The sequence below is a fragment of the Quercus suber genome, unplaced genomic scaffold, assembly GCF_002906115.3.
Source record: "Quercus suber isolate HL8 unplaced genomic scaffold, Cork oak 2.0 scaffold_6, whole genome shotgun sequence".
Taxonomy (NCBI): Eukaryota; Viridiplantae; Streptophyta; class Magnoliopsida; order Fagales; family Fagaceae; genus Quercus; species Quercus suber.
In genome coordinates, this window is record NW_027069472.1 from 2,812,107 (window position 1) to 2,826,751 (window position 14,645).

At 33.1% G+C, this 14,645-nt stretch overlaps 2 protein-coding genes across 2 annotated transcripts; both read left to right on the top strand.

The window, feature by feature from the left end:
* Positions 1 to 4,293: 4,293 nt before the first annotated feature.
* LOC136067687 (uncharacterized) lies at positions 4,294 to 5,858 on the top strand. Its single transcript, XM_065773883.1, has 2 exons — positions 4,294 to 5,012; positions 5,798 to 5,858. Exons 1-2 carry the CDS (start codon positions 4,294 to 4,296, stop codon positions 5,856 to 5,858), a joined length of 780 nt encoding a protein of 259 aa, XP_065629955.1.
* Positions 5,859 to 13,129: 7,271 nt separating this feature from the next.
* On the top strand, positions 13,130 to 13,955 carry LOC112022191 (mini zinc finger protein 2). Its single transcript, XM_024054769.2, has one exon. It carries the CDS (start codon positions 13,259 to 13,261, stop codon positions 13,544 to 13,546), a length of 288 nt encoding a protein of 95 aa, XP_023910537.1. The 5' UTR covers positions 13,130 to 13,258; the 3' UTR covers positions 13,547 to 13,955.
* The last annotated feature ends 690 nt before the right edge of the window (positions 13,956 to 14,645 follow it).

A 14,645-nucleotide genomic window follows, 5' to 3' on the forward strand; every position in this document is an offset into this window, starting at 1 on the left:
GTTGGGCTTTTAGTCCGGCCCAGTAGCTTATTCATATTCAATATAAAAAAAAAAATAAAAAAAAAATTAAACTTTGTCAATCAATATTTGAAAAAAAAAAAAAAAAAAAAAAATCCTAAGTGCATCAAACGAACAAGTAATCCATTAAAATGGCACATGCATCAATCTAGCAAAATAGAAATTACAAGCTTGTACATATGTGAACCAAGGATTAGCAGCAATAGAGACTATAGAAATATAGAGTGAGAATGAGAGAGCACCAATAAAAAAAAAGGTATACTAAAATTTACCTTCTTTTCTCTAGCCCTATTACAATTTAAATCACAAATTTTTTTGTTGTTATACATATATAAAAGATAGAATTGGAAACTATGGCGTCTTTTTTTCTTATATTTGACCACTTAAAATTTGGAGTAAAATAAAATTGCTAGGATTTTTTTTATTTGAGCAAATTTTATATGCTGTGAACAAATTAATCTTTGGCCCTTCTTCTCAACCAAAAAAAAAGAAAAAATAGATCTTTGGCCCTAATATGGAGGTTGTGTAAAACGCAGCAAAAGTGGTTTCTAAAATTATTTACTTGAATAATATGGATGTAAAGAGGTGGAAAATTAGATCCATCAAATCTCTTTTCTTTGTTGCCTATTAACTTCTTCCTCCTTTATTTATTTATTTGTTTTTGTGTGAGGAGTCATGTCATGCCAACGTTATAATGTCTCACAGCGGATCATATAGCAAATGACTTTGCACCTACCATCTCCTTTCTTTCTTTTTTTGCGTTTACCATCTCCTTTCTGTCTAGTGTAAAATTCGATTTCTAATAAGTTTATCGAGAATAAGAAAAAGAAAAAAAAAAATCTTTACAATTCATTGTATTATTGAATAAGAATCTTTGAATTTGAGGCTAGTGATGCGTAATTGATAGAGAAAGGAATATTTAATGTACATGAATCTATGCAAGTCATTAAAGCGATTAACTAACTATGTGATTGAGAGTCATTTTTTTCATAATCTCTCTGCGCCATATTTCTACATTTTTTTCTTCATCTATTTCAAATCTTATGACCAAATCAGTGAAAGTTTTTAATTAAGTGGTCCTGAACTTAGTAAAGATTAGTGATCTTGCAATTTTCTTTCTCATCAGGTAAACGAGAAATATGACTAATCAGCATTTAATGTGAGACTATGATGAGTGTACAACTTCCCTTACCTATAACCCTATGATAGAAAGGAAAGAAACAGAATTTGATAGATTGAAAAGTATTTTCTAAAAATAATCCATCATCACCCCTATTTGAAAGTTTGATAGGAATGAATATTTATATATATATATATATATATTGGAATATATTAAGTATTTTTACACACACGCGAGGAGATGAGAGAATGTCTTAAAAAAATGAACAATAGTTTATATCCAAAATAGTTTCACTCTTGAATACACAGCACAAACTTTAAACCTGATAAGAATGAATATAATTGTTAAGAGGGAATGCTCATTTCATTTCATTCGTTTCTAATAAAAAAATATTCCAAAAAATGAGAAGGACATAGATTACTTCAATGAAATATATGTGAAATACCACTTTGATATGCCTATTTCGGGAAGGAACAAACAAATGTGAAGGATATAATAGTAAAATTACATATTTCTTTATTTTAATTCTTTATTTTACAAACTCCCAAACTGGACAAACACACTAGAAAAAATACACAATATTAAATTTCATTCCATTATTTTATGATGTATCCATTCCATTAATCTCTCAAACATAGTGTTAAATTGAAATTTTAAAAAAAATATATAAAAAAAGATGTAATGTTAACTTACGCAAAACTTTGTAACTCAATTGATACTTTCTGATGTTTTTAGTAAAGATGTCCAAGGTTTAACTTCTCCAATCATCAAATTGTTATAACATTAAATTTAAAAAATAAAAAATAAAAAAGGTGTTAATTTATGTAAAGAATCAAAGAAACCCTATTAAAGTGTAAGCCTTATGACTTTTTTCTTTTATTAAGTTGTCTACCATTATATATTTTTTTAATGAAAGTTGTCTACCGTTTGTTCCATCCCACTAGTGTAGATGTCTTGGTTTGAAATGACACAATTTTTAATGAAAAGATATAAATATAGTTATCTTTTAAAATGTATTTTATTTTATACAAAGAGCAATATATCGTTTAATACAAATACTATATATATATATACACATTTAGTACACCATAAGAAAGTAAAAAACTTTATAAAGATATATGTTTGGCCCTAAAATTAGGTAAGGTTAACAGTATCATCATTGTTGGTGGTAAAATAGCTTTTTAGTGCCTAACATCGGTGGAGCCAAAGGCAATTTTTTTTTCCTTCTTGCTACAGTGAACTACCAAGACTATCAGTTCATTGTAGAAAGAAGGTATAAAAAAATTATTTTATCACTTAGTTGGGTTTCATGGCAGTGAGGAAGAGAGAGAAAGTGATAAATAAATTAATATAAAAAAAATGAGTAGTGTTTGGCTGATGGTAAAAATAAGACCATTGATGTAGAGTGTGCTGTGAAATTGTGTGTTAAAATAAATAAAGTAGTTTTTTGAAGTGTCAAATGTTAAAATTTTTAGCTCCATGGACGTGGATGCTCTTCCTCAATTTTGAAAATTTTCCTTTAATCCTAAAAAATTATAAATGTATCAAATTAATCATTCCATTGTCTTGTCATTATAATTCTTACTTTTGGTAAAATTCTACTAAGTCACTTGATGCTTCATTATAACGGCAAGGTTACAGAATGAGTAACTTTTTATATTACTAATTAACAATCTTTTGTAGGATTAAAAAGAAATTTACAAAATTCAATTATTAAAATCATTTATAAAAATTAAAAAAAAATTAGTGATTAAAATAAAAAGTGATCCAAATTTTAGGAATCAATCATATACTTTCCCCAAAAACTATAATTTTTGAAAGGGGGAAAGTATCTCTTAAGCCCGAATAAACGGATCCATAATTTGCACGGGCCCCCTGTGGACGGACCTGATGTGAACGGGCCGGATATGTACAGGGTGACGAATGGTGGGCTAGTTATCCATGGGCCTGCTGAGCCCCTAATGAGGGATATTTTGACCCATTCTCATAAAAGCCCAAATAGAGTCCTTGCGCTAGTAGGACTCTGGAAATCTTGTATAATTGGTAAAAATCTTCCCATAAGGAGGAGACTTATTCATCACGTTTAGGATTCTACAAGAAAAGTCCTATAAGGAAAAGACTTCCGCGCCAAGGAAGGGATGTCAACCTCAAGCCACTATAAAAGCCTCAATACCCTCACAAGCCAAGGTACGCATAATTAACCCTCTCTAGCACTCTAGAGTTGTGAGCATTCTTTCTAACTTGACCTTCGGAGGGTATTTGGCCGGCACCACACCGGTGCTCTCTGTTAGGTCCTCTTTTCTTTGTGCAAGTGTCGTTTCGAGGGTACGAGCATTGTGCAACTCACTGTTGATATTTTCGGCATCATCAGTTGGCACCGTCTGTGGGAAACGCTTTTAAGTGATTAAGCCACATTATCGTTTCTCGGACTAAAGGGTTGCATGGTACTCACTCGCTCAATGACAACTACTAATGACGTACAAGGAGAGGAACCACCCACGACTGCCCTCGAGAGACAAGTTCAGACTCTCGGTGCTGCCGTGTAGCGTTTTACCAAACGGAACCTCGACTTGGAAGAACAGCTGCGCCAGAAGGATGCAGCACCAAATGGCCAACCGGAAGATCAGGAAGGGACTAGCGCTCCAAACAGGAATCAGGAGAGACCTGAGGGCAGCCACGCCCCAAGTAGGCCGGAGAGGCAGCACGTGAGCATGCCATCCCTCACGGATGCGACTCCACCACATATCGCCGCCGAGATGCAGGCAATGAGGGAACAAATGGAGGTCATGATGAACGCCCTCAAGGGCCGAGTCTCAAGTGACCTTGACGATCTGGTCAATCGTACCGATTCACCCTTCATTGCTGCCGTGAATTCCTTCCCCCTACCCCACAAGTTTCGCATGCCAAATATAGATAGCTATGACGGGATGAAGGATCCTCTTGATCACCTGGAAACTTTCAAAACCCTGATGCATCTACAGGGGGTGCCGGACGAAATCATGTGCAGGGCCTTCCCAACTATACTGAAGGGTTCCGCGAGGATTTGGTTCAGTCGGCTGATCCCGAATTCCATCAGCACTTTCAAAGAACTAAGCGCTTAGTTCACCTCACACTTCATAGGGGGACACCGGTACAAGAAGTCCACAGCATGTTTGATGAGCATCAGGCAGAGAGAAGACGAGACGCTAAGATCTTACATAACCCGCTTCAATAAGGAAGCCCTCTCAATTGACGAAGCCGATGACAAGATACTGGTGGCAGCCTTCACGAACGGATTGCGGGAGGGCAAGTTTTTGTTCTCGCTATACAAAAACGACCCCAAAACCATGTCAGAAGTACTCTACAGGGCCACCAAGTACATGAACGCGGAAGACGCGCTGCTCGCACGGGAAGAAAAGCCCAAGAAGAGAGAACGCCAGGCGGACATGCGCCATGACCAAGGGCAGAAAAGACAAAGGACAGGGGACAGAAGGGACGACAGATGCCCAAAACCCCCAAGTGGAAGGTTCACAAGTTTCACCCCCCTGAACGCCCCGATTGACCAAGTCTTGATGCAAATCAAAGACGAGGAGAAGCTGACATTTCCGGGAAAACTAAAGAGCGACCCAAGCAAACGGTCGCGAGACAAGTATTGTCGTTTCCACCGAGACCATGGCCACGACACGGCCGAATGCTACGATCTAAAGCACCAGATTGAGGCCCTCATTAGACAAGGGAAGTTGCAGAAATTCATCAACAAAGAGAAAACGGATCATAATCACCAAGAGCCGGCCCCCCGGCGGGATAACGAGCGTCCGAGACCCCCCATCGGAGACATAAGGATGATAGTGGGGGGAACCGCATCTACCGGTTCTTCCAAAAAGGCTCGAAAAATGTACCTAAGATCGGTCAAAGAAGAGTCCTATAAGGAAAAGACTTCCGCGCCAAGGAAGGGATGTCAACCTCAAGCCACTATAAAAGCCCCAATACCCTCACAAGCCAAGGTACGCATAATTAACCCTCTCTAGCACTCTAGAGTTGTGAGTATTCTTTCTAACTTGACCTTCGGAGGGTATTTGGCCGGCACCACACCGGTGCTCTCTGTTAGGTCCTCTTTTCTCTGTGCAGGTGTCGTTTCGAGGGTACGAGCATTGTGCAACTCACTGTTGATATTTTCGGCATCATCAATTTTTAATAAACTAATATTTTAACACTCTCATGAAGAAAGTAAAAAAAAAAAAATTAAATGGAGATGAAGAGAATACTGAATACCATAATCTCTATGGAAAAAGGATCTTCTCCATTTCACTAAAAATATAGAGAATAAAATGAAAAGAGTTTATTTCTCAATTCAAATTTTATTTTATGGACTTAACCTGTATAGAGTATCACATTATTTAAAATCACATTATTTAAAATTTTGAATAATAGAGATGATCCATTTTATATATGGAGGTTGCACTATAAAATAATTTCTCTTTTTCCAAGTGAAATGGAGAGGATCCAATTTGTTATTTGTATATAGAGGTTGCACGATTATTACATATACAATTGCTTGCTATAAGTATTCGACTTGATTCGTAAGTGTGCTGTTGTGGGAGTGCCATTCTTGTTTGTGAAAGTAATAAGTCTTGTGATACACAAATTTCTATACAGCTTGGTTCATAATTAATGGTTAAGTTGGGATATTGTAATGGTGCACGATAAAGATGATGTCAGCATTAGATTCATGCGAAAGTGATGTTACACCAATTACAACTAACTATCTTAAGAATTTGTAAAAATTGTTTTACACCTAACATTACTCTTGTTAAAAATCACATGTGACTCTTGCAGCTAAACTTATACAAAAATTCAATTTTTACATTGGCTTTTTGAGTTTGTCAATTATTTTATTAAGTAACCTGTTTTATAATGGTGTAAAGCATTACTTCAACTGTATTCCTGGGGATTAGGTTTCCAGTTCACAATGGATGCAGTAGATTTCATTTTACCTTAGTACCAAAGACATTTACAAGTCCGTCCTACAATTTGGAAGTATATCAGCTAATTAACCCACTACAAAAATTCTGTGGTCCAAGCTCGAAAGGTGCTTTCTTTTGCATGGAGGAAGTAGAAAAGTGCTAAACATTAATGGGCAATATGATTTGAATTACATGGATAAGAATTCAATGGGTCAAGTTGCATCAATCAGCACCACCTTTCCTTAAATAAGTTAAACATTTCTATTTTAATCTGTATTATTGATCATTTATTCATTTTGATAAGTGACTTACTTAGGTCACTCTTCAGTTTTCATCACAATTAGAAAAAGGAAAATGTGTGATTTAGAAGCCTAAGATGCTTTTGTCCAAGGGCCCCCAAAAGCCATAATCAGTAGGCCTTTTACTGTGGGCCTATCAAATGGGTTGGGTTGGTGAGAAGCAGAAGGCCTCATCTTTCTTTATCTTCCCAGTACACAATCATACTGCAGTCCTCGTCAACCCTCAAATCCATCCCAACTGTCCTCTTATTATTCATTTTCTGATGATCCTCTCTCTCTCTCTCTCTCTCTCTCAATATCTTCCCCCACAAAAGATACTCTTAAGAGTGCCCCGTACTCAATTTGTTAATGACATCAAACCACCAACTCTAATTCCTAGATTAAAGCGTGCATGCATGTTGAAGTTCCAAACCAACCTTCCAATTGACCATGGTTTATGGGATATAAACTTACCTGCACCATTTGTAATAGAACATTTGGTGTCTATTTGGTTGGAGTGATTTTGGGGAGGAGAGGGGAAAATTAGTTTTTGAGTTGTTTGATTTGAAGGGAAAAGTGGGATAGAATTTGGTGGGTCCCCAAATGTTTTCACCTTCTGGCCCACCAAATCAAATCTCCCATGGGAAGAAAATAGGAGAGGTGAGAGGATAGATAGAAAATTACTCATCTACCCTTTTTTAATTCGTACATACTGTTATACTGTGTAAATTGTGTTTTGTTTAATCAAACGACATGTTTTATTATAAAACAACAAAACTATTAAACTTGTTCCTTCATATATATGATACTGCAGTAACAGACTAATAGTAAAACTTTTTTGTTGCGTTCAAGCTCCTACGTAATTCTTCAATGATATTTCTCTACCTTGTTTTATTAGTTTTTTTTTTTTTTCAAGGTTTTATTAGTTGTGTTAGCTTTCAAGTTTATATTTTTTTAAAAAAAATTACTTTCTTAAAAACTATTAAAATTTTGTTATTTATGTAATAGGGCTCCTTACAAAAAAAAAAAAAAAAAAAATTTAAAAAAAAACACTTGTTTAGAGAGTCATGAAGGCCATCAAAAAAATTTTCGACAAAATTTTTTTCAAAGGTCAGCCGGACCCTTGAAAAAATCTTTTTCAATGAATTTTCATTCTTTTTTCAAGGGTTTTGACATGCCAAAAAATCAATTTTTTTTTTTTTTGGTAGTGGTTATAATACTAAATTTATACAAATGAAATTTATTATCTTCTCAACCAAATAAAAGAATTTTCCATTCATTCACTTTTCTATCTTCCCAACTAAATACACATGAGGAAAAACTAAATTTATTCTATTTCTCAATTTTTCATGCCACAACCAAAACAAAGCCTTAGGGTTTAATTCACGTTATTTCCACAATCTTGAAACGTGTATCAGGAACAGTTCACCAAAGAGTTAGCGCGCAGTTACCCAAATGGAATGAATTGGCACGAGTTAAATTCCAAATGATGACAAAGATATTCATCTAGGTTAAAACTACATATCACAATGATGTTTGTTTTGAGGAAGATAAGGTTGTTAAGCAATGACTTCATAACAATACTAGTACCTTTTTTTTTCCTTTCACTGAGGTATTGGCATATCACTTCACTAAAAATGATCGTTTAGCTATAAAGCAAAAAAAGAAAAAAGAAAAAAAAAAAAGACTTTATTGATAAGGATGCCAAAAAAAAAAAAAAGAAAGAAAGAAAGAAAGAAAGAAAAGAAAAGAAAAAGAGAGGAAAATGGAGACGAATATGTTGGGCACTCCATGCAGGCTGTTCACTGAGCAAAATCTTCCCTATGATGACCAAAAATGGCAAAAGCTTTTAATTGTGTCTCCTGTCAATCACATAGGCCAGCATTACCAAACTAAATGTCGATGAAAGTTGAAATGTTGGTGGGGGGTTTTAGCTTACTTCTGCACTTAAAAATCAGTCATTGTTGCAAAAGCAAAGAAACATCTAGGAGCACATGATTTCATTTTGTTGGCTATAACATCGTTCACGAATATTTTTACAAAATCAAGAAGAAAAAAACAAATATGTAATGCATATAAAGTAAGATAAGAAACTAGATACCTCATTGTGTAGGGAAAGTTTGGATGAACCTTTTTTTTTTTAATAAGCAAGTTTAGAAATACAGTTGCACCTATAATAAAAGTATCATTTTAAGAAACTATACAAAAGCTTCTTCTTCTTCTTCTTCTTCTTCTTTTTTGAGAAAGACCTATGTACATAAGCTAGCAATGAAAATGAGTTGGTATTTTAAGCTTATGTTAGGTTCTAAAAATTTAGAAAAATTAGCAAACCGTAAACACAAACTCATCTAGATATAAATCTTAGAGTCTATAGAATTTATTAGATATTACTCAAGCTATTACAAGTTAAAACACAAAAACAAACAAGTTGTAGAAAGAAGAATTTGAAACATGCCAGGTTCGATCGATTGAGAGAATAGGTTCAACCGATCGAAAGACAGGTTCTACAAAATTTAATTAAAACCCATCAGCCTATTAAGCTCATTAAGTGATTAGAGTTTCAAATCTATTTCACAGAGTATTTAAAGGAAACCCTAAAGCATGTTTTGTTTCAACAAATCTAAGATAGAAGAGTCTATAGAATCGGAGTTGCACGTAGTCGTGTTAGTAAATTCTACTTGAGATAGCTTTAGATTTAAGGTTTAAATCTATTGTAATCTTTCATTCTATCATAGTGGATTTGTTTACCTTGACGACAGCTAGGTTAAATCCTCCTTAAGTTTTTACTTTGAAACGATTGGTTCTATTGGTTTTCCTAGGTAATCATATCATTGTCTTATTTATTTTTCCACACTAGATGATATGATTGTATGCATTTTTTTAATCTAGAACTAAATAATTAACCTAAGTAACTACTTAGCTAATTAATTAGATTAAACTAATATGTTTTCAAGGGGTCTAAACATAAACAAACACCTTACTTTATACAATTCAAGTCACACCAAAAAGAAAAAGAAAAAAAAAATCATTGATTTTATGGTTAACAATTTATTTTTTAACAAGGATATTGGCGCCCTTTTATTAAATTTTTAAAGAGTGTATTCAAAAAATAGGAACTCTCAATAAGTCCGTAGGTCGACGATAGAATTCTTGATTGTCCAATAACTTCCACTTTCATACTTTTTCAATGTAATCTTTCCATCCACTTTTGTTAGAAGGGCTATCATTTTTAGTGTCCGAAAATGTAATAGTTCTGGTATTTTTGGATTTTCCAAAATAATGTTGTTTCTAGGACTTTTTGAATTTCCAAGACATGTTTCTAAGACATCCAACGTCATAATGTGATAGAATTAAATAGAGACTATATTTAATAAAAGTAAAAATTATAAGATTGAAATGAATTTGAACAAAGTTAGAGAGTGCAGTTTATAATTTTATAATTTTTTTTTTTCAAAGAGGTATTAAAAAATAGGATCCATAGATGTCTTGAGCAATTGTGGAGCACTTGTGCACCCCTACTTAGGGTTCAAATTTAATAACTTGTAAAAAACTAAAAAAACACAACCGTTTGTAATTAGTTTATAGTTATTAGGATTAATGAAGATACACAGCTTAAATGTAAAAAAATACTAGCATCATTTACGATCCTAGCATTTATTTTAGTCATGATCATATCAGTTTCAGGGGACGAATTATTTTTTTTTATTTTTTATTTTTGGTTACTGATCTGTTGTAATGAGAAGCTACTGTAACATGCAATTTTATTTTAGATTCGCGGTAAAATATGAATTATTAATTTAATCATGAATAGTTAGAATTCTAAGAATTTCATGATATAGTTTTAAATGATAAAAACTTTAGGATCTAAATTCAATGCAAGTATCTGATCTTCCTAACACCAAGACATTCTAGAGAATTTAATGTGGAGGAAAGAATATAACGGTAGGTTCAACAGATACCAAAAATAATACTCCCTCTGTCCCACTTTTTTTTGTCCTCTATTCTATTTTGAAATGTTCTAAAATATTGTTATATTTCTAAAAATAAAAGTCATTAATTTACTAATGTTCCTATTATACCTCTATTAATTTACTAATTCAATTTTTTGATAACTTTTTTAAGGGTAATTTTAGAAACTTATACATTTTTAAAAGGTAGACAAGACAATAAATGATATTCCCTTAAAAAATTTGACTTTTCAAACAGGAAAAAAAAAAAAGGGACGGAGGGAGTAATAAATAAAAAGAAAGAATATCTTAATACTAAAATTCTACTACATAATTGATAAATTGATGTGTAACTAATCATAAAATATATATATATATATATATATATTCATTATGTTATTAAACTGATACTAATCACATTTATTACCACATTAATTTATAATTTTTTAATAATATATTAGTAGTACCTTTAATATTAATTTTTCATCTAACAAATATACGTAATATTAAAATTGCTTTAAAACTATTAAGATCTTTACAATTCAATTGATACTTTTTTATGTTTTTAACAGAAATGTCCAACATTTAAATCCCCTCTCTTATCTATATATATATATATATATTAAAAATAAAATACAATACCACAATATTCTGCGGACTAAGGTGGAAAAGAAGACTTGCAAACTTTTTCTCACAAAGTAAGTAGAGCATCCTATGTTAAATATGTAACGCAGTACACCCAAACCAAGTACAATCTCTCTCTCTCTCTCTCTCTCTCTCATATTATAGCCAATCATAGACGAACCCCTAAATCCACAAACCTTGCACACAGCAAATTGAATTTTAAACACTTTTTCTATATCGAAGTAAAAGTATCACTAGACTTTACCTATGATTATAATTACTTTAGTGATGTACTATCTAGAAATCACATTGCATGAAACATTGTTATAATTTTATATCAAATAATTAAGTTAATAACTTGCTGCAAATTAAAATCAGAACCTTTTACATGCATGAACAAGATTAGCCATCAAAGCAAATTGAGGTACATGTTATGACATAGCTTGAGATATGCAACACCATTCAAATTAGATGCATTATTGGTACATTTCTACAAGAAGTTAGTGATTAAGTAGAATTGAGAAAGAGTGCAAAATAAAGGTAATAGCACTTATTGATCCCGGCAGCCACTCATTTTCCCAAAGAACTATGTCAAGAAATTGAGACCATTCATTTTCCACAATGACTTGTTTGATAGCAATTGGTCATGAAGTATATGGCAATAGATGAACCCTAAAGATTGTGATGCAGGGAAAAAAACTCAAAAAACATAGAACACGTCTATCTCAAAATGATAATCCTTTAATTTACAAGAGGTTCATTAAATCGACAAAGATAACTCTAGAATCCACCAAAAAGTTAGAAAATAAAACTCTTAGAAATTTTACTAATAAAAAATTGAATTGCCTTGAAGGCTACAACCACATTCTTAAGGCTGTTAGGAGACACTAAAAATCCTAATTTGCATTGGATACGAAATTAGGCTAAAAAAAATTAGGAAAATTTGCAAAAACAATGCAAAATTGAAAAAATTATAAAATCAAATCCTAAGGTCTTTGGGATACATTCTAGAATTGATAGGACATTATTCTAAATTTTAATTTAAAAGTTATAATAGGACGAAAAATTACTATAATTCGCAAAAGCGATTAATTAAGGACTCAAACGAAGGAATTTGCTAAAAGAGCAATGTAGGTAGTGCCAAGGGCATGAGTTTTGATCCTTGTGATGATTCCCTTCAAGTCATTAATTTTCACATAATTCCATTGTTGCCTATGATGATTTTTATTAATACTTTTTTACTTTTTGAAATTCTTGTGTTCTAACTTTTGATAGTCTCTTTGTTCAAGGAAAGTCTGTGTTGTCCATTTTTCATCAAATTGACATAGTCATCCTTCTATGTGAAAAGTATGTGATTGATCACCTTTTTCTTTGATGAACTTTTTTTATTTTTTGGGTGTGTGTGTGGAGAAACCTCTGAACTTGAACTTGTAAGATATGTAATAAACATGTTATATATTAGGATTAACTACTAACTATGTATCTATATGAACAGGCCTCTACCCTCTACATAGGAACTAGGCATTAGGTTCTTAAACTTATATAAAGACATTTGTCTTGATGGACTCATCAGCTGCATGTTTTTTTCAGGTATCAATGAATTAACTTTTCAATATCATCGAAAAAAAGAGGTGAGGTAGAAGTTTAGAGATAAGTTTTTCAATTGCCAAATGCTCAAACCAAAGTTGACTACATGACATTGAATTCTCTTACATGTGAATGAAAGGGTAATGGTTTTTCGTACAGGTTAGGCAAGCTTAGCTATCATACAGATGTTTTTAGGTCAAGCTAAACAACTGTTGCTGGCATCCTATCGTAAAAATGCACACCACAAAACCTGCCTTTTTAGCATCACTTAAGGGCCACATCACATTTTAGGTTTAAAAGCTACTTAATTAACTGGTCATTCTAAAAAACCCAATTACTATTTCAGGAGGAAAGTAAAGCATTCTCTTGATTTTTAGGGTTTGGCTTATCTGTATTGGAATCATTCTTATTTTGTACTAATGAGTTGTAAGGTAGTTGGACAATCAATTTTCAATTACCATTTGATGGATAATCCGTAAAAAATGAATCACATGAAATGAGTAACGAATTAAAACCAATTTCTTAACAGCAAAAACAACAGTAAAAAGTTACTACTGATACTTTTACATGCTTGTTAGCTGTTCTGTTACAAGGGTTTGGTCTATATATAACATTTACATTCTACATATGTTGCAGTGCTAGGACTTGTCCATTATCACTACCAACCAAATTCTTGCTTCTCTCTCTCTTTCTCAAACTCTTTTACTTTCAAAAGGGTACAAAGAATTAGGGTCCTGCAAAATGAGGAAGCGACAGGTAGTTGTGAGAAGAGAAGAGCCATCAAGGTGTTCAACAACTTCAGCTCAGACTATTACGACTGTGAGATATGCGGAGTGCCAAAAGAATCATGCAGCTAGTGTCGGAGGTTACGCCGTTGATGGCTGCAGGGAGTTCATGGCTAGTGGGGAGGAAGGGACAAATGGTGCACTCACTTGTGCTGCCTGTGGCTGCCACAGGAACTTCCACAAGAGGGAAGTGGAGACTGAAGTGGGATATGAACATGCTGCAATTTCTTCAAATGGGACATAGAATTGAATAATACATATATAGTATGTGTTTATGGATGTTGATCATTTTATGTATTGGTGTATTTTTCTTTCCTGGTGTGTGACGGTTGTTGAAGTCTTTGTGCTTGATGCTGAAGACTAAGCCTCATGTAATATAGGTTTGTGATAAAGGGGAAAAATATGAGTATGTAATGATGAGTCATTCTCCCTCCTTTCAATTTTCAGATTGGGGCAAATCATCAAAAGAGGTATTTCTCATTCTGATTCATGAGCACAAGACATTTCAGCTTTGGTGTGTTATTGTGCTAGTTGAGTAGCTACGGAGAAGTGCATATCAAAGGAGATTTGGGAATATATATTAGATGTAATGAAGCTGCTATACATATATATGTGTATCAATTGATGAAGTGTGTGAGATGCTTTCCATAGTACTTTTCAAGAAGAAGGGCTTCAATTTCATGTTCTATAACATTAATTAGTGTAATATCACTAGATCATAGTCGTTGTTCAACTAAAAGTTCAAACTATTATTTTAACTGTGGTTTTGTAAAACCACGATAGCCCATGGTATTTTATAAAACCACTCTCGATATATTTAGAATAATATCCTAATATATTTTTACTGAAACAAAGTTAAATTGCATAATGTCAAAGCTTTAATAACAAAGCTTAATCAACTTCACCCCCACCCTCTTCCACCTTTCTTTCTTTCTTTTTTTTCTTTCTTTTTTTCCCCCCTACTTTCTGCTTTCTGCATAAGCTTCTTTTTTTTTAGAAAGCTTTCTGCATAAGCTAACTCTACAATATGTACTCATCTTTACTTGGAGCCACATATTTTCCTTTCTTTTCTTTTTGTTTTGAAAACCTTTCTTATTTTATACAGTAGCCTCATAATCAGGGACGGAACCAGGATTTGAACCTAGGGGGGGCGAAAGCATGAACCAAAAAAATTTCAAGTGACATGGTTTATTAAAAAAAAAAATTTATGGTAGACAAAACAATTGCACTTTATTACCATAAATATTTAAGTCAAGAAGGAAATAATATGAACCAAAAAAGTTGAAAGTCACAATATGATATTCAAACCTTTTCGAAGAAGAGAGTAAAAAAAGAAGAGGACT

Excerpts from the sequence above, each read along its gene's own strand:
- LOC136067687 (XM_065773883.1), top strand. The coding sequence starts at position 4,294 with ATGAGCATCAGGCAGAGAGAAGACGAGACGCTAAGATCTTACATAACC. Across the intron at positions 5,013-5,797 it reads TCCAAAAAGGCTCGAAAAAT|TTGGGATATTGTAATGGTGC; the intron begins GTACCTAAGATC and ends TTAATGGTTAAG.
- LOC112022191 (XM_024054769.2), top strand. The coding sequence starts at position 13,259 with ATGAGGAAGCGACAGGTAGTTGTGAGAAGAGAAGAGCCATCAAGGTGT.